The following is a 16,932-nucleotide window of genomic DNA, read 5'->3' as shown; positions in this document are numbered from 1 at the left end:
AAATAAATAGTATACATAAGCGTTAGTATGTTTTATATATGAATTAAATTATTTTAAGTAAAAATTGAAGTTTATCATAAAAAAATCTGTTTTATCCACAATACCTGCCTGCCTTTTAACGTACACTCTTTCATTCGCGAATAGGCTTTCATGCCGCAAAGAATATGCATGTAAATGTAGACAAAGAGAACAAGAAACAGGCGCCTTCAGCTCCCCCGTCTTTCAATAATGCTTTAACGCCTTTTTGTAATGACTAATTATAATTGTGAAATGGTGGATACGCTATTATAGAGCTCTCATATAATTAGAGTTATTAATAATTTATAAACTTTCCCCGCAAATGTTTTGCCATATAAAGTCCCTATTAAAAAATGGGGTGTATTGGTAATTGTGTATATTTTTTAATAAAAATTAAACTTGTCCGTAAAATAAAAAATATATGTTAGGGGTGCAACAACCCTTATCATTTAGAGGTATGAAAAATGTATGAATGAATGTGCATATAAAATTTCTTAAAAATTTGTCAAACTGTTTCGAAGGAGTATGGTAAACATTGTGACATGGATTTTTATATGTAAGATAAACATGTCTTTAGCAAACAGAATCTTAGAAAAAAGTAAAGTATTAACATATAGGGAAATAAAATTAACCATACGTGTTATCACGCACGAAAGAGTAAACACAAAAATTTGTGAAATACAATGACTCGCAGCTGCACCGGCTTTCGCGCGATATATCGCGCGCGCTCCTTATCGCAGGCGAAAGAACATATCGCAAAATGTATGGTATTCAGTCGATATGTAGGTTTAAAATAGTATCTAAAAATACGTGGTCCGTACTACATAAAACTGTGTAATTATAAATTATATCCTGTCCAAGTATGTCTATATCACTCACGCTGTCTTTCCCGCGCTCTCCGAATCGCGGGCGAAAGTACATATCACAAAAAGTGAGCTTTAGTCGATATGTTGATTTCAAATAACGTATGTTTCTACATAAAACTGCGTAATTGTATTCTGTCCAAGTATGTTAATATAACTCACGATTGCCCGCGCTTCTAATCGCGGGCGAAAGTACATATCGCGAAAAGTCAGCCATTTAGCCGATATGTTGAATAACAAACTTATCTAAAAACAAAACGTATAGTATAAACTAAAGTCGCTGTCGTTGCTTGTACCTATCCGTCCCTATGTATGCTTAAATCTTTAAAAACAACGGATATGGATGCGATTTTTTTATAGATATATAGAGTATAGAGTGATTTAACAGGAAGGTTTATATGTATGTGTACATATATACCTGTGTGAAACTGGGGCGAGTAGCTTGTTTCTACATAAAACTGTGTAATTTCCAAGTATGTTAATATTGATCCATACTAAAATCGCGTGATTGTTTATTTATTATCTTTTCACGAGTACACAATTAAACGAGTGTTATTATTTTGAATGAAAATAGTTTGTATCACGAGCATGTACATAATTTTTTTATTTTATATACCCTCGCAACTTCGTCTGCATTCACAATGAATGTGGATGGTTATAAGAGCAGAGGAAGATCAAAAAAGTGATGGATGGGTAATGTGAAAGATGACATGGTAAGTAAGGGAGTAAATAACGAGATGACTGTGAACACAGGGATGAATGGAAGAGAAAACATATTACGCCGACCCCAAATAAATGTGATAAAAGAAGGAGCAGATGTTGATGATAATGAGCAAGGATGATAATGATATTTTACAAATATAAAGTTATAGTAACAATTAATATAATATATTTAAAAAAAACTGGCTCCTTTCATACGAAGTTGTTGAAACTATTCATTACACGAAAACATAAGTGCAGACTTCGCAAACAACTATTTGTAATACAGCGTGTGTACAGAATTAATTCGGTGAATTCTTTTATCCTTACAGTCGATGTGTTCAAGTAGTAGACTACTGGGATTAATATACGGTCTAAATGTGTCCGTTTTATATCTGGGCGGGTTTAAAGTAGCCGTAGTTATGTGGGTGTATGGCGTACGGAGGTTCTCCACAGACGTACATTTCTGGCTCGGCTTCAAGCCAACAAAGTTTTGGACAATATTCTGGACGCTGCTGCCCATCATTCTATTTGTAAGTTTTTCAAACGTTTGCTAATGTAATCTAAGCTTGTACATTTGTTATATTTTTTTTAATGTAGTTAGAGTTTCTGCTGTTAGGACAATAGTTATTCATACATGAGATTTTCCTTTAATGTTAGACATAGACACCTATATATGTATACAATTGTATATTATATACTTATCTATGTGTCTAAAGGTATAATATATAGTATATATATAGGTATAATAGTAGTACATAAACTGTTTAAGTATATATCAAACCAAATCAAAAAACTGGCAGCAAAATCAATTTAATTTAGTTTTTTTAGAGCTTTTAAAAAAATCTAAATACATTTTAGATTTTTGCCAGTTCTTCTCAATTGAATCTAAACTGAACTGAATGGACGGCAGGGAAAAAATGTTGTTACAAAAACGTTTGAAGTTCATAAGTGGCTAAAATGTACTATATGAATAAATGATTTTTGACTTGGTTTGATATATATTTGAACAAAACATGGCTTGCCAAGCAAGCAGCTAGGCGGCTAAAATAGATAAGACTGAGCATGAGGTACCTACAAAGGCGAGATTTTATTGTCTACCTCTACATATTATAAAAAGTATAGTGATAAATTTTGTTAATTTGTTAGACATTTTTTTTCCTAAAGTCTAGATAACAATGTTGCTTAATAACATTAAGCAACATTGTTATCTAGACTTATACATATATGTAAATAGTTTTGGTAGTTGTAAAAGATAAATGTACAGAAATTGTAGACGTTCAAAATTATCTAATTGTTTGTTGTAGAAAATATGTGAAGCATTATATTAGGTTTTATATGAATTACAAATAGGTAACATGCATTCTTTATTAAATAATTACAGACATAAAAATGAAATGTACAAATAGAAAAAATTGTGGTAGCTTTATGTGTCGTAAAGGTGAATAGGCAACACTGATAAAACTGCTGATGTTGATATGATGTTGGCTTACTTGAAATAGAAATAATGTTTATTGAAAATAAACTCAATACAAGCATTTTTTAACAGCCATATTATTTATTCTACCACTCATTTGGAACGCAGATTCATCACAAGAAGATTGAGCAAGAAACATGTGTGTTGCTCTTTTGAATATATTTTCTTATATATAAATAATTACACAATAACAAGTAAGAGGCGTGTGATAATCGACATAGAAACAAAATGTTACGTACAACATTAAAAAAAAAACGAGCTGTGTTTTTTGTCAGTTCTTCTCATCTCGAAATCATTCCGAACTGACGGTAGATTTGACATATCATAAGAGTCTGTAATAGACTTACATGAATAAAGATATTTTGAATTTGAATAGAAACCGCTACGCACTTCTTAGTGCAGATATTATTGTCAGCGCTTTGAAATTTAAGTTTTTCTACAATAACAGAGGAATTTATGTACATTGATACAGTCAAACATTCCTCGAGTCTAATATAATATGATTGTGCAAGATGTTAAACTGTTCATTCATCAAGTAAATACTTTGAAACTAAAGAATGCCTTTGCTATAGAAATGCTGTAATAGCAAATTTTAACCAAACGGCAAAGATGCCGTGCATAAAGCATGAATCGAGATTTTCGCACAGACATAGTTTTAATTACATTTCTGTAAGGACACCAGAAGTTATTTATACTCTAATAATATAACTTAAGGTTGTAAAATCCAATTTTAAAATAAAAAAATATTATTAATGCTAGTTGGTGGTATGTATTCGCAGGTTTCGAATTGGAAATGTAAAATTACAATGATTATTTAAAAGAGCAACACACAAGTTTCTTACTCGTTCTTCTTGTGATGAGACGGTTGTAAAAACTCATTTTAAAATAAAAAAAAATTATGCTAGTTGGTGGTTTGTATTCGCAGGTTTAGAATTGGAAATAAAATTACAATGATTATTTAAAAGAGCAACACGCAAGTTTCTTTCTCGTTCTTCTTGTGATCAGACAGCTTTCGGAATGAGCGGTAGATTAAAAGAATAATAACTATGACTATTCGAAAGTGTTTAAATTAAGTTTATTTGAATAAATTATTTTCTATTCTATTCTCTAACCATGTGTGCATACTAAACTCGCTCAAGAGATTAGGGCTAGAATTAGTGGAACATCGCTTATGTTAATGTAGTCACCACAAGATTTCGAATCTTTAGATGCCTGTATCTAAAGCCACTAGCGTCGCTTTCATACATTTATTGTAGAGAAGTCAATTTCAAAAATAACATAGCCTAAATAACTGAAAGGCTTTTTAAATAGAAATAGAAATAGAAATAATCTTTATTCATATAAACTCATTACAAGCACTTTTGAATAGTCATATTTTGATTCTACCACTCATGAGGAATGCAGATTCATCACAAGAAGAATGAGCAAGACACTTGTATGTTGCACTTTTTAATAGATGTTTTTTTTATATAAATAATTACAGTATAACAAGTAAGAGGCATGCGATAATCAACATAGAAATCGCTACGCACTCATTATTAGTGTAATCAGATAATATTGTCAGTGCTATGGATTTAAAGATTTTCTATAAATACATTATTATCGTTAACGAATTCTTTAATTTTATAGTAAGCTTTTTTGCAAAGGAATTCATTGACAGCCTTGGCGGTTTAGCGGTTACACAACGCCTTACTATCTATGGTCGCGGGTTCGATTCCTCGCGCAGCACAAACATTTATATTTATGAATAGGATTGTTTATATCGCTCTGAGCGTTTTCTATATAAAATATGTATGTTTTTACAAAAAAAATCTATGTATTTGTATCAGTTATATATATATATATCTATATTAGTACCCATAACACAAGCATTAGCTAGCTTAACTTGGGTCTAGATGGCGCTGTGTGAATTATCCTGAGATTATTATTATTAAATTCGGTTATACACTATGTTTTCAATTTTAGTTTATTATTACAATAAATTATATTACGATTTTTAGAATATTATTTATTTATACACTTTATATTTAATTATATTAAACACATAACACACTGCAGTGACAATCGCCATTTTTATTTCTCTCTTCTTTGTTTTTTTTTGTACTATTATTTATATTATTTTCATGTACCTTTCTGAACAATCTTCCTTATGTATTACTGTTGTTCATAATGACATAAACTATAATGTTAATATAGTCGATCTATCTATATATTGTCGTCATCGATCCATTATTGTATTATTTTACTGATAAAGGCTATAACAGAATAGCAGAGAGGGTGGACTCACTGCCCCCACTAAGTACAGACCGTTTTTGTCTCCTTCATAAGTTTTAATCATTTTATTTTATTATTGTATGGACAACAATTGTATTAGTTTTTGTTTGAGACAAATAAAGATTATTATTATTTTTTTTTTTTTTTTTCTCAGCTTTTGCTGGTTTTCTCCACACTTACGGGCCGAAACCAAATAAGTGCGTAGTGTGTGTATGTGTGCGTGCGCGTGTATGTACTATTATTATTACTATTGTTTTTTTTATCAAAAATTCACATCTCCTCTCTTAAGGAGAGGAGATATCAACTTACCCCCGGCAGAAGCACAGTCGGCCGGGGTTCAGGGCCCCAGAGAAAGAAAACGGCGTACAATGCGGGCAGAATCCAAGAGCACCGCTTTCTGCATCTTTCCCGGGAGTGAGCCGCCTCGGAATCCCAACCGTCTGAGATGTTGCTCCAGACTGGTTGGGATAAGACCGTTCACCGACATAACGATTGGAATGATTTCGGTGGACACCACCCCCCACATTTCGGTCACCTCGTGAGCCAGGTCGAGATACTTTCTCTTTTTCTCAGTTTCGGCTTTCACGAGGTTCTCGTCATACGGTATGGTGACGTCCAACAAAAACACCATTATTATTATTATTATTATTATTATTATTATTATTATTATTCTCTCTATCGTCTCACTCTTTGTTGCTTGATTTATTATTATTATTATATTATTCATATTTATATAAGTGTGTGATATTTCAATAAATGTCTTATATGTCTCTATTCCATTCGTTTATTTAAACGATATAGTGGTTTGTATAAGTACATCAGTTTCACCTAATTCAGCCAGCAAGCATCTTGCTTTGTAAGATATGTCTCGGTTTCCAAAGATCCATTCACCTGACTGATGAATTTCACTCCCCTATGTAATGCATTGAAATGAGAGTATAATATACATAACATATTAGTCTATAGTAGAGGCATCATGGTCATAAAGGGATAACGAGACATCTGTATTTATATAATTATGTATATACTAGCTGTACCCGCGACTACATCCGCGTGGAATTTAACTTTATTTTTCTAAAATAAATGTAGCCTAAGTTACTCCTTATTACATCAGCTACATGCCAATAAAAGTCCGGTCACAATCGGTCCAGCCTTTTCAAAGATTAGCTGGAACAAACAGACAGAGAAAAATTGTAAAAAATGATATTTTGGTCTGTGTACCGTATTTATATCCATATATGGATGTAGTAAAAAACGGTTATTTCAATATTACAAACAGACACTCTAATTTTATTTATATGTATATACAAGTCTATAAAATAAATACAGAATAATCTTTTTTTTCTCTTCACAGTACTATTTCAGATATATTACAGTTAATATATCTAGCAAAAGTTGACATTTAAAACTAGCACAATTTAAGTTACTTACCGCTACGAATCTTAAACTAAAGGTGTCAACTGAATTAGGTAGATAAAAAATTTACACACATAAAGTGACTAAAACTGTCTTATAAGAGCTCTCGGATTGGTTTGCATTTTGGGATCGCGATAGTCTTATAAAATGCATTGCAAAATAGAGTAGAAGTAGTGCTTTTTAAAAATAATTTAAGTTAAAGTGCTCTTTACTAGTATTAATTTCTTAAAAACGTCATTGCAACACTCCCTTGCATATCTGGACATTTTAGTAAGCTTCACTCACCAGATAATTCGATTACTTATCTATTTTGCACTTCCTCATTTATTTTGTATGCTAAATCTGATATCCGTTAATATGTTAAAATATTTTCGTATTAACTGTACATTAACACTCTCTTTCGCTGAAATTGAAACTGAAATGACCTGATTTAATTTTCGACATGTTGCTTCAACATTGCATCAGTCAGAAGCACAGTTACAATATAATATATATATATATATATAACTTCTAAAATCAACAGACTGACAGAACGACAGACCGATGCACCGATGGACCAACGGATCGATGAACTAACGGACCTACGTACCGACGCACCGACGCACCGACGCACCGACGCCCCGACACACCGACACACGTCGGTGTGTCGGTCAGTGCGTCGGCACTGTCACACCGACGGGCCGATGCACCGACGGACCGACGCACCGACGCACCGACGCACCGACGCACGGACACACCGACGACCGACAAATCATTATTTATATAATTAAATAATTTATATAACGTCTAGTCTCAAACTAAGTAGAGCTTACACCATCAGTAAAATAAATTCGTTTCAATAAAGCGTACTAAATCCCATGTACTGACCTAATTGTGGAAACTGCAGGTCTGCCCTTGAACTTTATCCCGATATTGATTTTAATTCAATTAACTCGTATCGTTACTTGGAAACGCAGTCGAGAGTAAAGGGGAATTAATCCACTGCAGCGTTAGTTCATTCAGTGACCGTGAAATATAGAATTAATTAATACGATGCTAGCGTACAATTTCTATAGAACAAAAAGGTGCAGAACTGCAATACAAAGTCGATCGATCTGCATTGATTTAAAATGGACCAGTAAGTTTGTTTTAGTTACTGCGACTAATTTATTGTTACTTAACTTTAGTTGGTTTTTAATTTAGTTTTAATTTATAGAGTGTGGAAAGGAGCTTAATTGCAATTGAAATTTAAGCTTTCTTTATTCACGCAAAATAATATATAATTATAATCATAATGTAATTTGTAATTTGTAGGTTATTAGTTATTGTAAAATATGCGGAGGAATGAGGACCATGTCTTATGGAAAGTGTTTAATATGAATGTGGATGGATGTAAAGGGAGGGGACGCCTTAAGAAAAGATGGATTGTGTGAAAGATGATATGAATAAAAGAAGAGTATGTTTAGATATGACGACCGATAGAGAGCAGTGGAAGAGAATGACATACTGTACCGACCCCAAATAATGGGATAAAGGCAAGGCAATGATGATTGGTTATTGTAAAATGGAAGGTTTGTATTAAAAAAATATATATATAAATACTTGCAAATAATTCAACTTTTCTGATGGCCTCGATTATCTAGTTTGCACACCACTTTACTTCCCATGGTCCCGGGTTCGATTCCTCGCACGGTACCAACAATTGTATTCATGAGTTTGTATCTGTCTGGTTAGACAGATAGTATATACATATAGTAATATACATAATATACTTTGAGAAGAACCCTTCTCAAAGTATATTATGAATGTATTTATTAAAAATAGTATTTATGTATTTATATAGATTATCTAGTACATACACAATTATCTGCTTAGATTGAGATTAAATGGCGCTGTGTGAGAATTTTCCAACGATATTATTATTAATTAAGATTCTTATTATTAAATACTCAATAGAAACAGCTAACGTCCTTCCAAATTAAAAAAAAATTAAAATATTTATTCATGTCAGTCTATTACAGACTCTTATGATATGTCAAATCTACCGTCAGTTCGGAATAACTTCGAGATGAGAAGAACTGACAAGAAACTCAGCTCATTTTATTTTCAAATATTTTTTTATGTTTATTTACAATAATAAAGATTCATTTTTAAATTCAAATTTGGAGAATAGTGACCACCAGCATATGCTATTTCAAAAGCCTTGCTACTCTGTCCATCCAATTTAAGAATTGCATGACATTGAATGAGAAATATAATAAATTAAATGTGCTAAAAGCCCATAAATATAGTGCTACAATTTCACCTTTATGCTTAATTGAAATAACCGACGTCCTTCCCATTCTGTCTGTCCTCTATTTGTTTTAATCATCATGACATTGAATAAAAATAGTGATTTAAACATGCCCCAAATTCAACTGATGTGAATAAAAACTATTTTTGATCTACAAGAGAATACCTTTGTCCGATCGAATGTACAAAAGCAGTTTGCTTAATATTCTGCAGTTCAGGTTGTCTGTTAATTTATGCATTTAATCTGTCATTTATAATTATTCTCTTGGACATCGTGTTTGCCACGGTCGTCGGTCAGCGGGCAGTTTAGTTATATCCATCTAATAATATCATACTGACCTTAAACTCCCCCATCTCCTAGGGGATGATTTCAGTGTTTTTAATAGTAATTATATTAACACTGTTTAGCATAATTTCTTTAGTGCTTTTATGATAATGTCGTAGTCTAATTAATCATTATAATAATATCTATAAACTACAAAAATTGGTTAGTTAGACATTAAGAAATCTTAGTGTATATATATACGAAATAATATACATATTGTACCTAATAATATGTGAATAATAATACATCAGACAATTCCTCTGATGATTGATTTATACAAAACTATTAACTACTATAACTATTGACTAATTAGTTATTATATAGTTTAATACAATAATATTATTATTTAATAACAGAGAGAATATACAATTACTTTGTTAGTCCATATATATATACGTATACAGACAGACAGAATATTTTTTTAAAGTAAAACATTACAAACACAATAATATTAAATACTGATCTTTTTCAGGTGTTTGTAATACACAGGATTTACCAAATGTCTGACGTATCGCAGTCAGTACATAGTAATTCTATATATATAAATATATGTACGTATACAGACAGACAGACTTAATTATTTAGAGTAAAACATTACAAACACAATAATATTATATACTTATCTTTTTCAGGTATTTGTAATACACAGAATTTACACTTTAACGCAAATGACTGACGTATCGCAGTCAGTAACAGCTGCAGTATGGATTGGGTTCTCTATATTAACCGTTGCAATATTCGATATAAAAACTATTGCCAGATATTTATTGAGAAATGTACGTTGCAATAATGTTTTGTCTATTTAATACTCAATATTTATTGCCTTTAATGTTTACAGTGGAATATATTTATAATTGGTACATTTAAATCAACATGGAATAGAATAGAATAGAAAATCATTTATTCAAATAAACTTACATTGAATCACTTTTGAATAGTCATCACATTTTTTAATCTACCGCTCATTCGGAAAGCTGTCTCTTCACAAGAAGAACGAGAAAGAAACTTGCGTGTTGCTCTTTTAAATAATGTTATTATTAGATATTTTGTTAAGGCACGGAAACAAATAAATGTCTTAACAAATTATCAATAATAATAATTTATCATAATCATATAATTCATCCACGCTTGGCTAAGGTTTGAAAGTATTACACCGGAAACCCTTTTTCCGGGGTAATACTTATATATGTTATATATGTTTTATATAGATATATAAAACATATATAGAGTAATAATAATATATTTATCTACAACAATATTTAACATTATTTAACTTTACTTATAACATACAATTTAATATTACTCATTCATATATTATCATTTAAATATTCGAGTATAATAGTTTATTAAATGGGAACTCCTGACTCAAAGTACTTATAAATATTGGAAATCGATGTAGGTCTATTACACTCTTATGATATATCAAAATCTACCGTCAGTTGGAATTGCATCCAAGTTAAAAAGAACAGAAAAAAAACTCACCTCTAATTCTTTTCAAATAAATTTGTACGTGTTTAAAAATACAGATACTATTTTGAGTTCTAATTACGGTGATTAGAGTGACCACCAGTAAATGCTATTTCAGTTTCATCAAAAGCAAATAGTCTAATCAGTGGCCGTAACCAGAAGGTAAGTATTATTTGGATCCTGTTTGCATTAGATGCAAATGAAACGCACGCTCGGAGCGCAATCAGATACTAGCACCTACGTACACAAATGTATACACATATACACACAGAGATGCAACTTACACGTGTCCAATTATTTGTATTGCGTTGCAGAGATGCAGAGAGCTTACAATCAATTACAGGGGAAGTGTTTGCATAAACTCGGTTGCTTCTATTAGCAATGTTTCTTTGAACGTTTTGTTGCGTATTTTATCCTTTGCAGCGTGAAATCGAGATATTGCAGTGATATTTACATTTGTTTTTGTTACATTGGTTTCAATTTTGTAATATTATTATGTACATTTTCTATGCTATGTTAATTAATCCTTTCTAATGCGTAGATCTCTGTCGATCTGTCTGTCACGCTTTAACAGCAAAACTGTGGAACCGAATTAAATGAAATTTGGTACACAAAAAGTCTAAATCTTAAAAAAGGGTATAGGATACTTTTTAATGTGAAAAAAGGTTTGTACGAGGGAGATGAAATGTTGTATGGAAGTATAGTCATTTTTAAAGCTAGAGGCTGGAAACTTATTTTTAGGTTATTAATTAAATATAAATAAAACTGAAATTCAAAGTTTGCAAAAATTTTAACCTTAAGGGGATAAAATAAAAATAGTAAATGAAAGTTTGTATAGTAATTAGTCATTTTTAAAGCTGTTCTAGCTTTAAAAATGTTATGATGAAGCTTATTTCTTCGGCTTTTTATTGATCTAACTCTCATAGTGATATATGTATATATAGTTTTAAATATACGGCGGAAGGTGTTAGAAGTAGTGTAGACTTATAATCCCATTGCTAACAATGTACTATATCAGGTTGACCTCCACGCGGTCCCCTCTGGAAAACATCGTTATAATTTCCTAGTGAATTTGTCATGATGGGCTAACTGACTTGACCTCACGCTCATCTTATCATCCTCCACTGGTGCCCCGCCAGTGTAAACCGTTAGCGCAGGCGGGTGCACCATTTCATTATCATCCATAAATATATATATATATATGTACACTTAGATTGTGGAATGAGGCTTTCTCACGAGACTATAGCATGGGGTTTTTCAAGAAGGGTATATTAAGGGTTCTTAAGGGTCGGCAACGCGCACGTGACAACCCTGGTGTTTCAGGCGTCCATAGGCTACGGTAACTATTTACCATCAGATGGGCCGTATGCTTGCTTGCCACCATAGTAGTATAATATATATATAGTAGCTGTTCCGGCAAACGTTGTTTTGCCTTTTCAATAAAGGTTAATTTAAATAAATTATTACACAATGACAAGTAAGAGGCATGCGATAATCAACATGGAAACTAGCGGTAGCACTCATTCTTAGAGCAATCAGAAAATATTGTCAGCGGTATGAATTTTAAGTTTTTTATAAAAACATTTATAAACTCTTCAATTTTATAGTTTTGAGTAGATCTGAGAATCTGCCAACATCTATATGTTGGCCGATTCTCAGACCTACTCAATACGCTCACAAAATTTCATGAGAATCGGTCAAGCCGTTTCGGAGGAGTATGGGAACGAAAACTGTGACACGAGAATTTTATATATAAGATATATACAGTAAAATACCATTTAAACTAAAAATCTTCTGAATCAACCATAGATAAAAAAAATATATGTAGATATATTTTTTTAATCTATGGTTGATTATTCTAACAGCTTAAATTAATTTGTATAAAGGATTTTCTATTCTATTTAATGGATACTTCGTATTAAAAACGCAATACCAATATAGGCATTGCATGTGTCTAATTGGCGATTAACTTTTTTCGAAAGAGCGCACTATTGATCGACTTCAATGCATAGCCTATATTGGCATCTCTCTGCCTGAGGAAGGCCTACTCGACATGTGTGCATTTTATTGAATGCAGAAATACAGGAATATAATCTGACATTGGTACTCTGTACGCTTTATCAACTTTCACTCATCGTTTCAAGGCATTCGTATCCATTCGATATAAAGTTTTTATTGACCTATCGAGTTTGCCTATATTTTTAAATCATTACTAGTGCCTGTTTTACATCCATAAAAGGAAAAATTTAACAGACAAACTTGCACTCTTTATTTCATTGATTTATTTTTATTTGTCATGTTTTACGGCTCTGGATACGAGTCCTCTGTAAATGTCACTTTCGAGTTCGAAAGCGGACTTCGCGACTCGAACGGACTCGTTCTGTAAAACTCCAGAGGCACATCCTCTGGAGTCGGAACCAAGTGTTACAGAATACCAATGTGAAATCTCACCGCTGATTCTGCTTTCGAACTCGAAAGTGACGTTTACAGAATAGCTCTACAGTTCTCAAAATATGCGACGGGAGCCCGCCGACATATTGCCTGGCTTTTGCTTTTAAAAACAGAACGACATTGTTTCCAGTGAAATGAACTGGAAACAAATTAAATCGCATATACATTGGCAACAGTACGTGCGTCGCGATATAGTTTCAATTAAATTTGGAATCTGACTTTGACATTTGTAAATTGTATTGTAAAACTACTTACGAGTGAACTTGTTAAGGTTGAACTCAAATTGACTCGTATCCAGAGCCGTAAAAAATAAAAAGAAATCAATGAAATAAAGAGTGCAAGTTTGTCTGTTAAATGTTTCCTTTTATGTGTACATTTAAGGATGTAGAATAACACAAACTATAATATAAAAAGATATTATGTAAATTGGGCGATATATAATGATAAATCAAGTAAGTTTAAAATAAATTAAACTAATAAAGAGACCAAATTTGCCTGTTAAATATTTCCCTTTCGGTAAAGATATACAACCTTTAAGTATGTAAATATACAATAGATGCATCGCTTTATATGTTCTGTTCAGCGGCGGTTGATTGGTAGAGATGCATTCTCTACCAGACGAGTAGGCGGGCGCGACTGAAGGCCAACTCCCGCCTAGTGGATACGATTATAGTCTGAGGGCACCGCTAGCGGTTTCAGCCTTGGCTGCCCATTATAATTTCTATCTCCGTTTTTTAACGATAATTATATCTATAGGATAGATTAGAAAATAATTCATTCAAATAAACTTAATTTAAGCACTTTAGAATAGGAAACTTGTGTGTTGCTCTTTTAAATAATCCTTGTAAGTTCACATTTACAAGTCGAAACATATGAATATAACTACCAGCTAGCACCAATTTATTTGGGTCAAATATAAATATACAATAAGATTAAATCAGTCGTAGTAATAAGAGCAGACCAGTCCCTACAAGTATTTATCTATTATTATAACCTTTAATGATACAAATCAGCATTGAGTATTGATATATATTGATGGTAGATACAATCCGGCACAACAATCCGGCTCGAAGGACCATTTTATGTTTGGGATCCTACTCCTCGGAGATGAATCAAACTTGAGCGGACTATATAAACTGTTTTATTAACTTATAGTAGAGAGATACTGTAAACATGCGCTTACGCCGATGGTGCAGTGGCAAGTGAAAGTTAATCGGTTCGGGGCGTCGTTCCCCAGTCGTGCCCCTGTCTCTCAACGTCACTTCGCCCCCGCTGGCAGTGAACGCGCGAACAATATATTGGAATGAAATGCAAGTAATGAGCATTTCTGTATTGCCAGTGTGGTTGGTGATTAATATAGTAGAATAGAATAGAATAGAATAGAAAATCATTTATTCAAATAAACTTAATTTAAGCACTTTTGAATAGTCATAACAATTTGTTTTTTATCTACCACTCGTTCGGAAAGCTGTCTCATCACAAGAAGAACGAGCAAGAAACTTGTGTGTTGCTCTTTTAAATAATCCTTGTAAGTTTACATTTACAAGTCGAAACCTGTGAATACAAACTACCAACAAGCACTAATTTTTTGGGTCAAATATAATCATGCAATAAGATTAAATCAGTCGTAGTGATAAGAGCAGACCAGTCCCTACAAGCAGCACTCGTTCACGAGTATGACGGATGAGCCAGCCATCACGGCGCTCGACCATATTTTAGGGAGCCCATTGACCCGGCCCACCACGCCGCCACATGTCTGGACATTTTAGTGAGCATGACTACTCATTCCACACGACCACGTCACAACTACAAAAATTACTATATGGTAGTTACAGTATTCGCACTTTACATAAGGATGCATGCGGCAAAGTATAACTAAACACTAAATACTCATGTATATGAGAAAACTACTCCATCCTAAAACAAATCTATAGACGTCTAATATTCAGAAATATGGTTAACTAATATTGGATTGTATATTTTAATGAAATGCAACTAGTCATAATTTCTGAATTCCCAGAATGGTTGGTGGTATATGCATAGAATTACATATAGCATTAAGCCCAGCTTTCAGAACGAATTTCACTTAAGTTTGTATAAGCTGATTAAACTGATTTCCTACTAATGACGGGAAATCTAAAATCGTTAATAGATATTGATTTAGTTTAATGATTTTAGATATTCGTTCATTGAATTAATTATAGTGTATATAATTAATTTATAAAGTCTAGATAGAAGTAATCTTTATATAAATTTATACTTAATATAAGCAATTTTGAATAGACATTTTTTTATTACTCATTCGGAGCACAGGAAGACTCTTGTAGAGTAGACTCTACTCTTGTAGAGTAATAATTATTTCCATTAATTAATTACTGTTCTATATATATTTTAATATAGTATCTATGTAATATTAGTATAGTAGTATATATATGTATATGTACATTTAGTAAGATAATATATATAAAAGGAGAGTGAGTACACCGACAGATATGACGGCTGATAGAGATAGTGATCAATGGAAGAAGATAACATACTGCGCCAACCAATAATAATGGGATAAAAATAAATTAAATATATACACTATATTAAATATATAATATGCCGAAATCGTAATTAAGTTATAAATACACTTTGATATATGTATTCTGTTATAAAAAGGATGTTTTCCGAAGTAAAATTTTACTTTAATATTTTATATAATTTTTATATTAGTAACCTACTTGTTAGCTATGCGCCCCTTAGTAACCTACTTATTAGGTAACTAGCTATCCGCCCCCATCATACCTACAAACCTTCCCCTAGAAAAAGTCTATCAATTGCTAATAACTGCATCAAAATCTTTTGCATAGTTTAAAAGACCAAGGGAGTAGATGTCTAGAAATAGACTTCATTTTATACTATGTAAATATATACTTGTTATTACTATGATTATCATTACCAGTAGTTGAGAATAAAACACTACGGTGGCAACAGTAAGATAGAGAGAATATTTTTATTTATTAACCTAAGTTATTGACAATATTTCATCAATTAAACAAAAAAAAAACGTCATTTTTCAAAATTAGAACTAGCTTCTAATTTATTGCCCCCTTTTATAAAAGTCAATTAAATTAACCACGCCGTCTTAATCATTATCTAAATACTTTTAAAAAGATATATAATACTTATGTCTAAATTTAAAACTTTAAAGTAAAAAATATTTTAATTTAATTTAAAAACATTAAATGCTTTTCTTGTAAAAAAAAAATACATTTTTATTTTTTATTTTTTCTATTTAACCGACGACTTCTCACAACACCACTACACATCAAAATAGATGGCCTAAGTTGCCTCTAAAATATTGATAATAAATTATAAAGACGGGGTGTCTTTATAATTTATTATCAAAATTAATGATAAACAATTCATTAAAAGATAACAAAAAAAAAATGCGACCTCTAAAGAATAAAAAAATGTATAACTTACAATGTTGATGTTTAAAAAAACAACCGCTAAACAATAAAAAAATATATAACTTAAACAATGTCGATTGATTGATGATTGTTTTCCCGTACAATTTTTTTTTAAACTACGATGATGACAACCCAGCATACAGCCCATCTGATGGTAAATGGTTACCGTAGCGTAAGGACGCCTGAAACGCCAGGGGTGTCACGTGCGCGTTGGCG

At 31.9% G+C, this 16,932-nt stretch overlaps 1 protein-coding gene across 1 annotated transcript in view; it reads left to right on the top strand.

The window, feature by feature from the left end:
• The window catches only part of LOC131851224 (sodium-dependent serotonin transporter-like), a 105,657-nt gene that overhangs the window by 79,776 nt on the left and 8,949 nt on the right, over positions 1-16,932 (top strand). Inside the window, exon 8 of the mRNA XM_059201684.1 lies at positions 1,913-2,113. Within this exon, the coding sequence (XP_059057667.1) occupies positions 1,913-2,113 (201 nt within the window). The remainder of the gene's footprint in view (positions 1-1,912; positions 2,114-16,932) is intronic.

Source organism: Achroia grisella, unplaced genomic scaffold (assembly GCF_030625045.1).
Source record: "Achroia grisella isolate CSIRO2021 unplaced genomic scaffold, CSIRO_AGI_Agris_v1 utg1173, whole genome shotgun sequence".
NCBI classification, from domain to species: domain Eukaryota; kingdom Metazoa; phylum Arthropoda; class Insecta; order Lepidoptera; family Pyralidae; genus Achroia; species Achroia grisella.
This window is presented reverse-complemented; position numbering and strand designations above follow the sequence as displayed.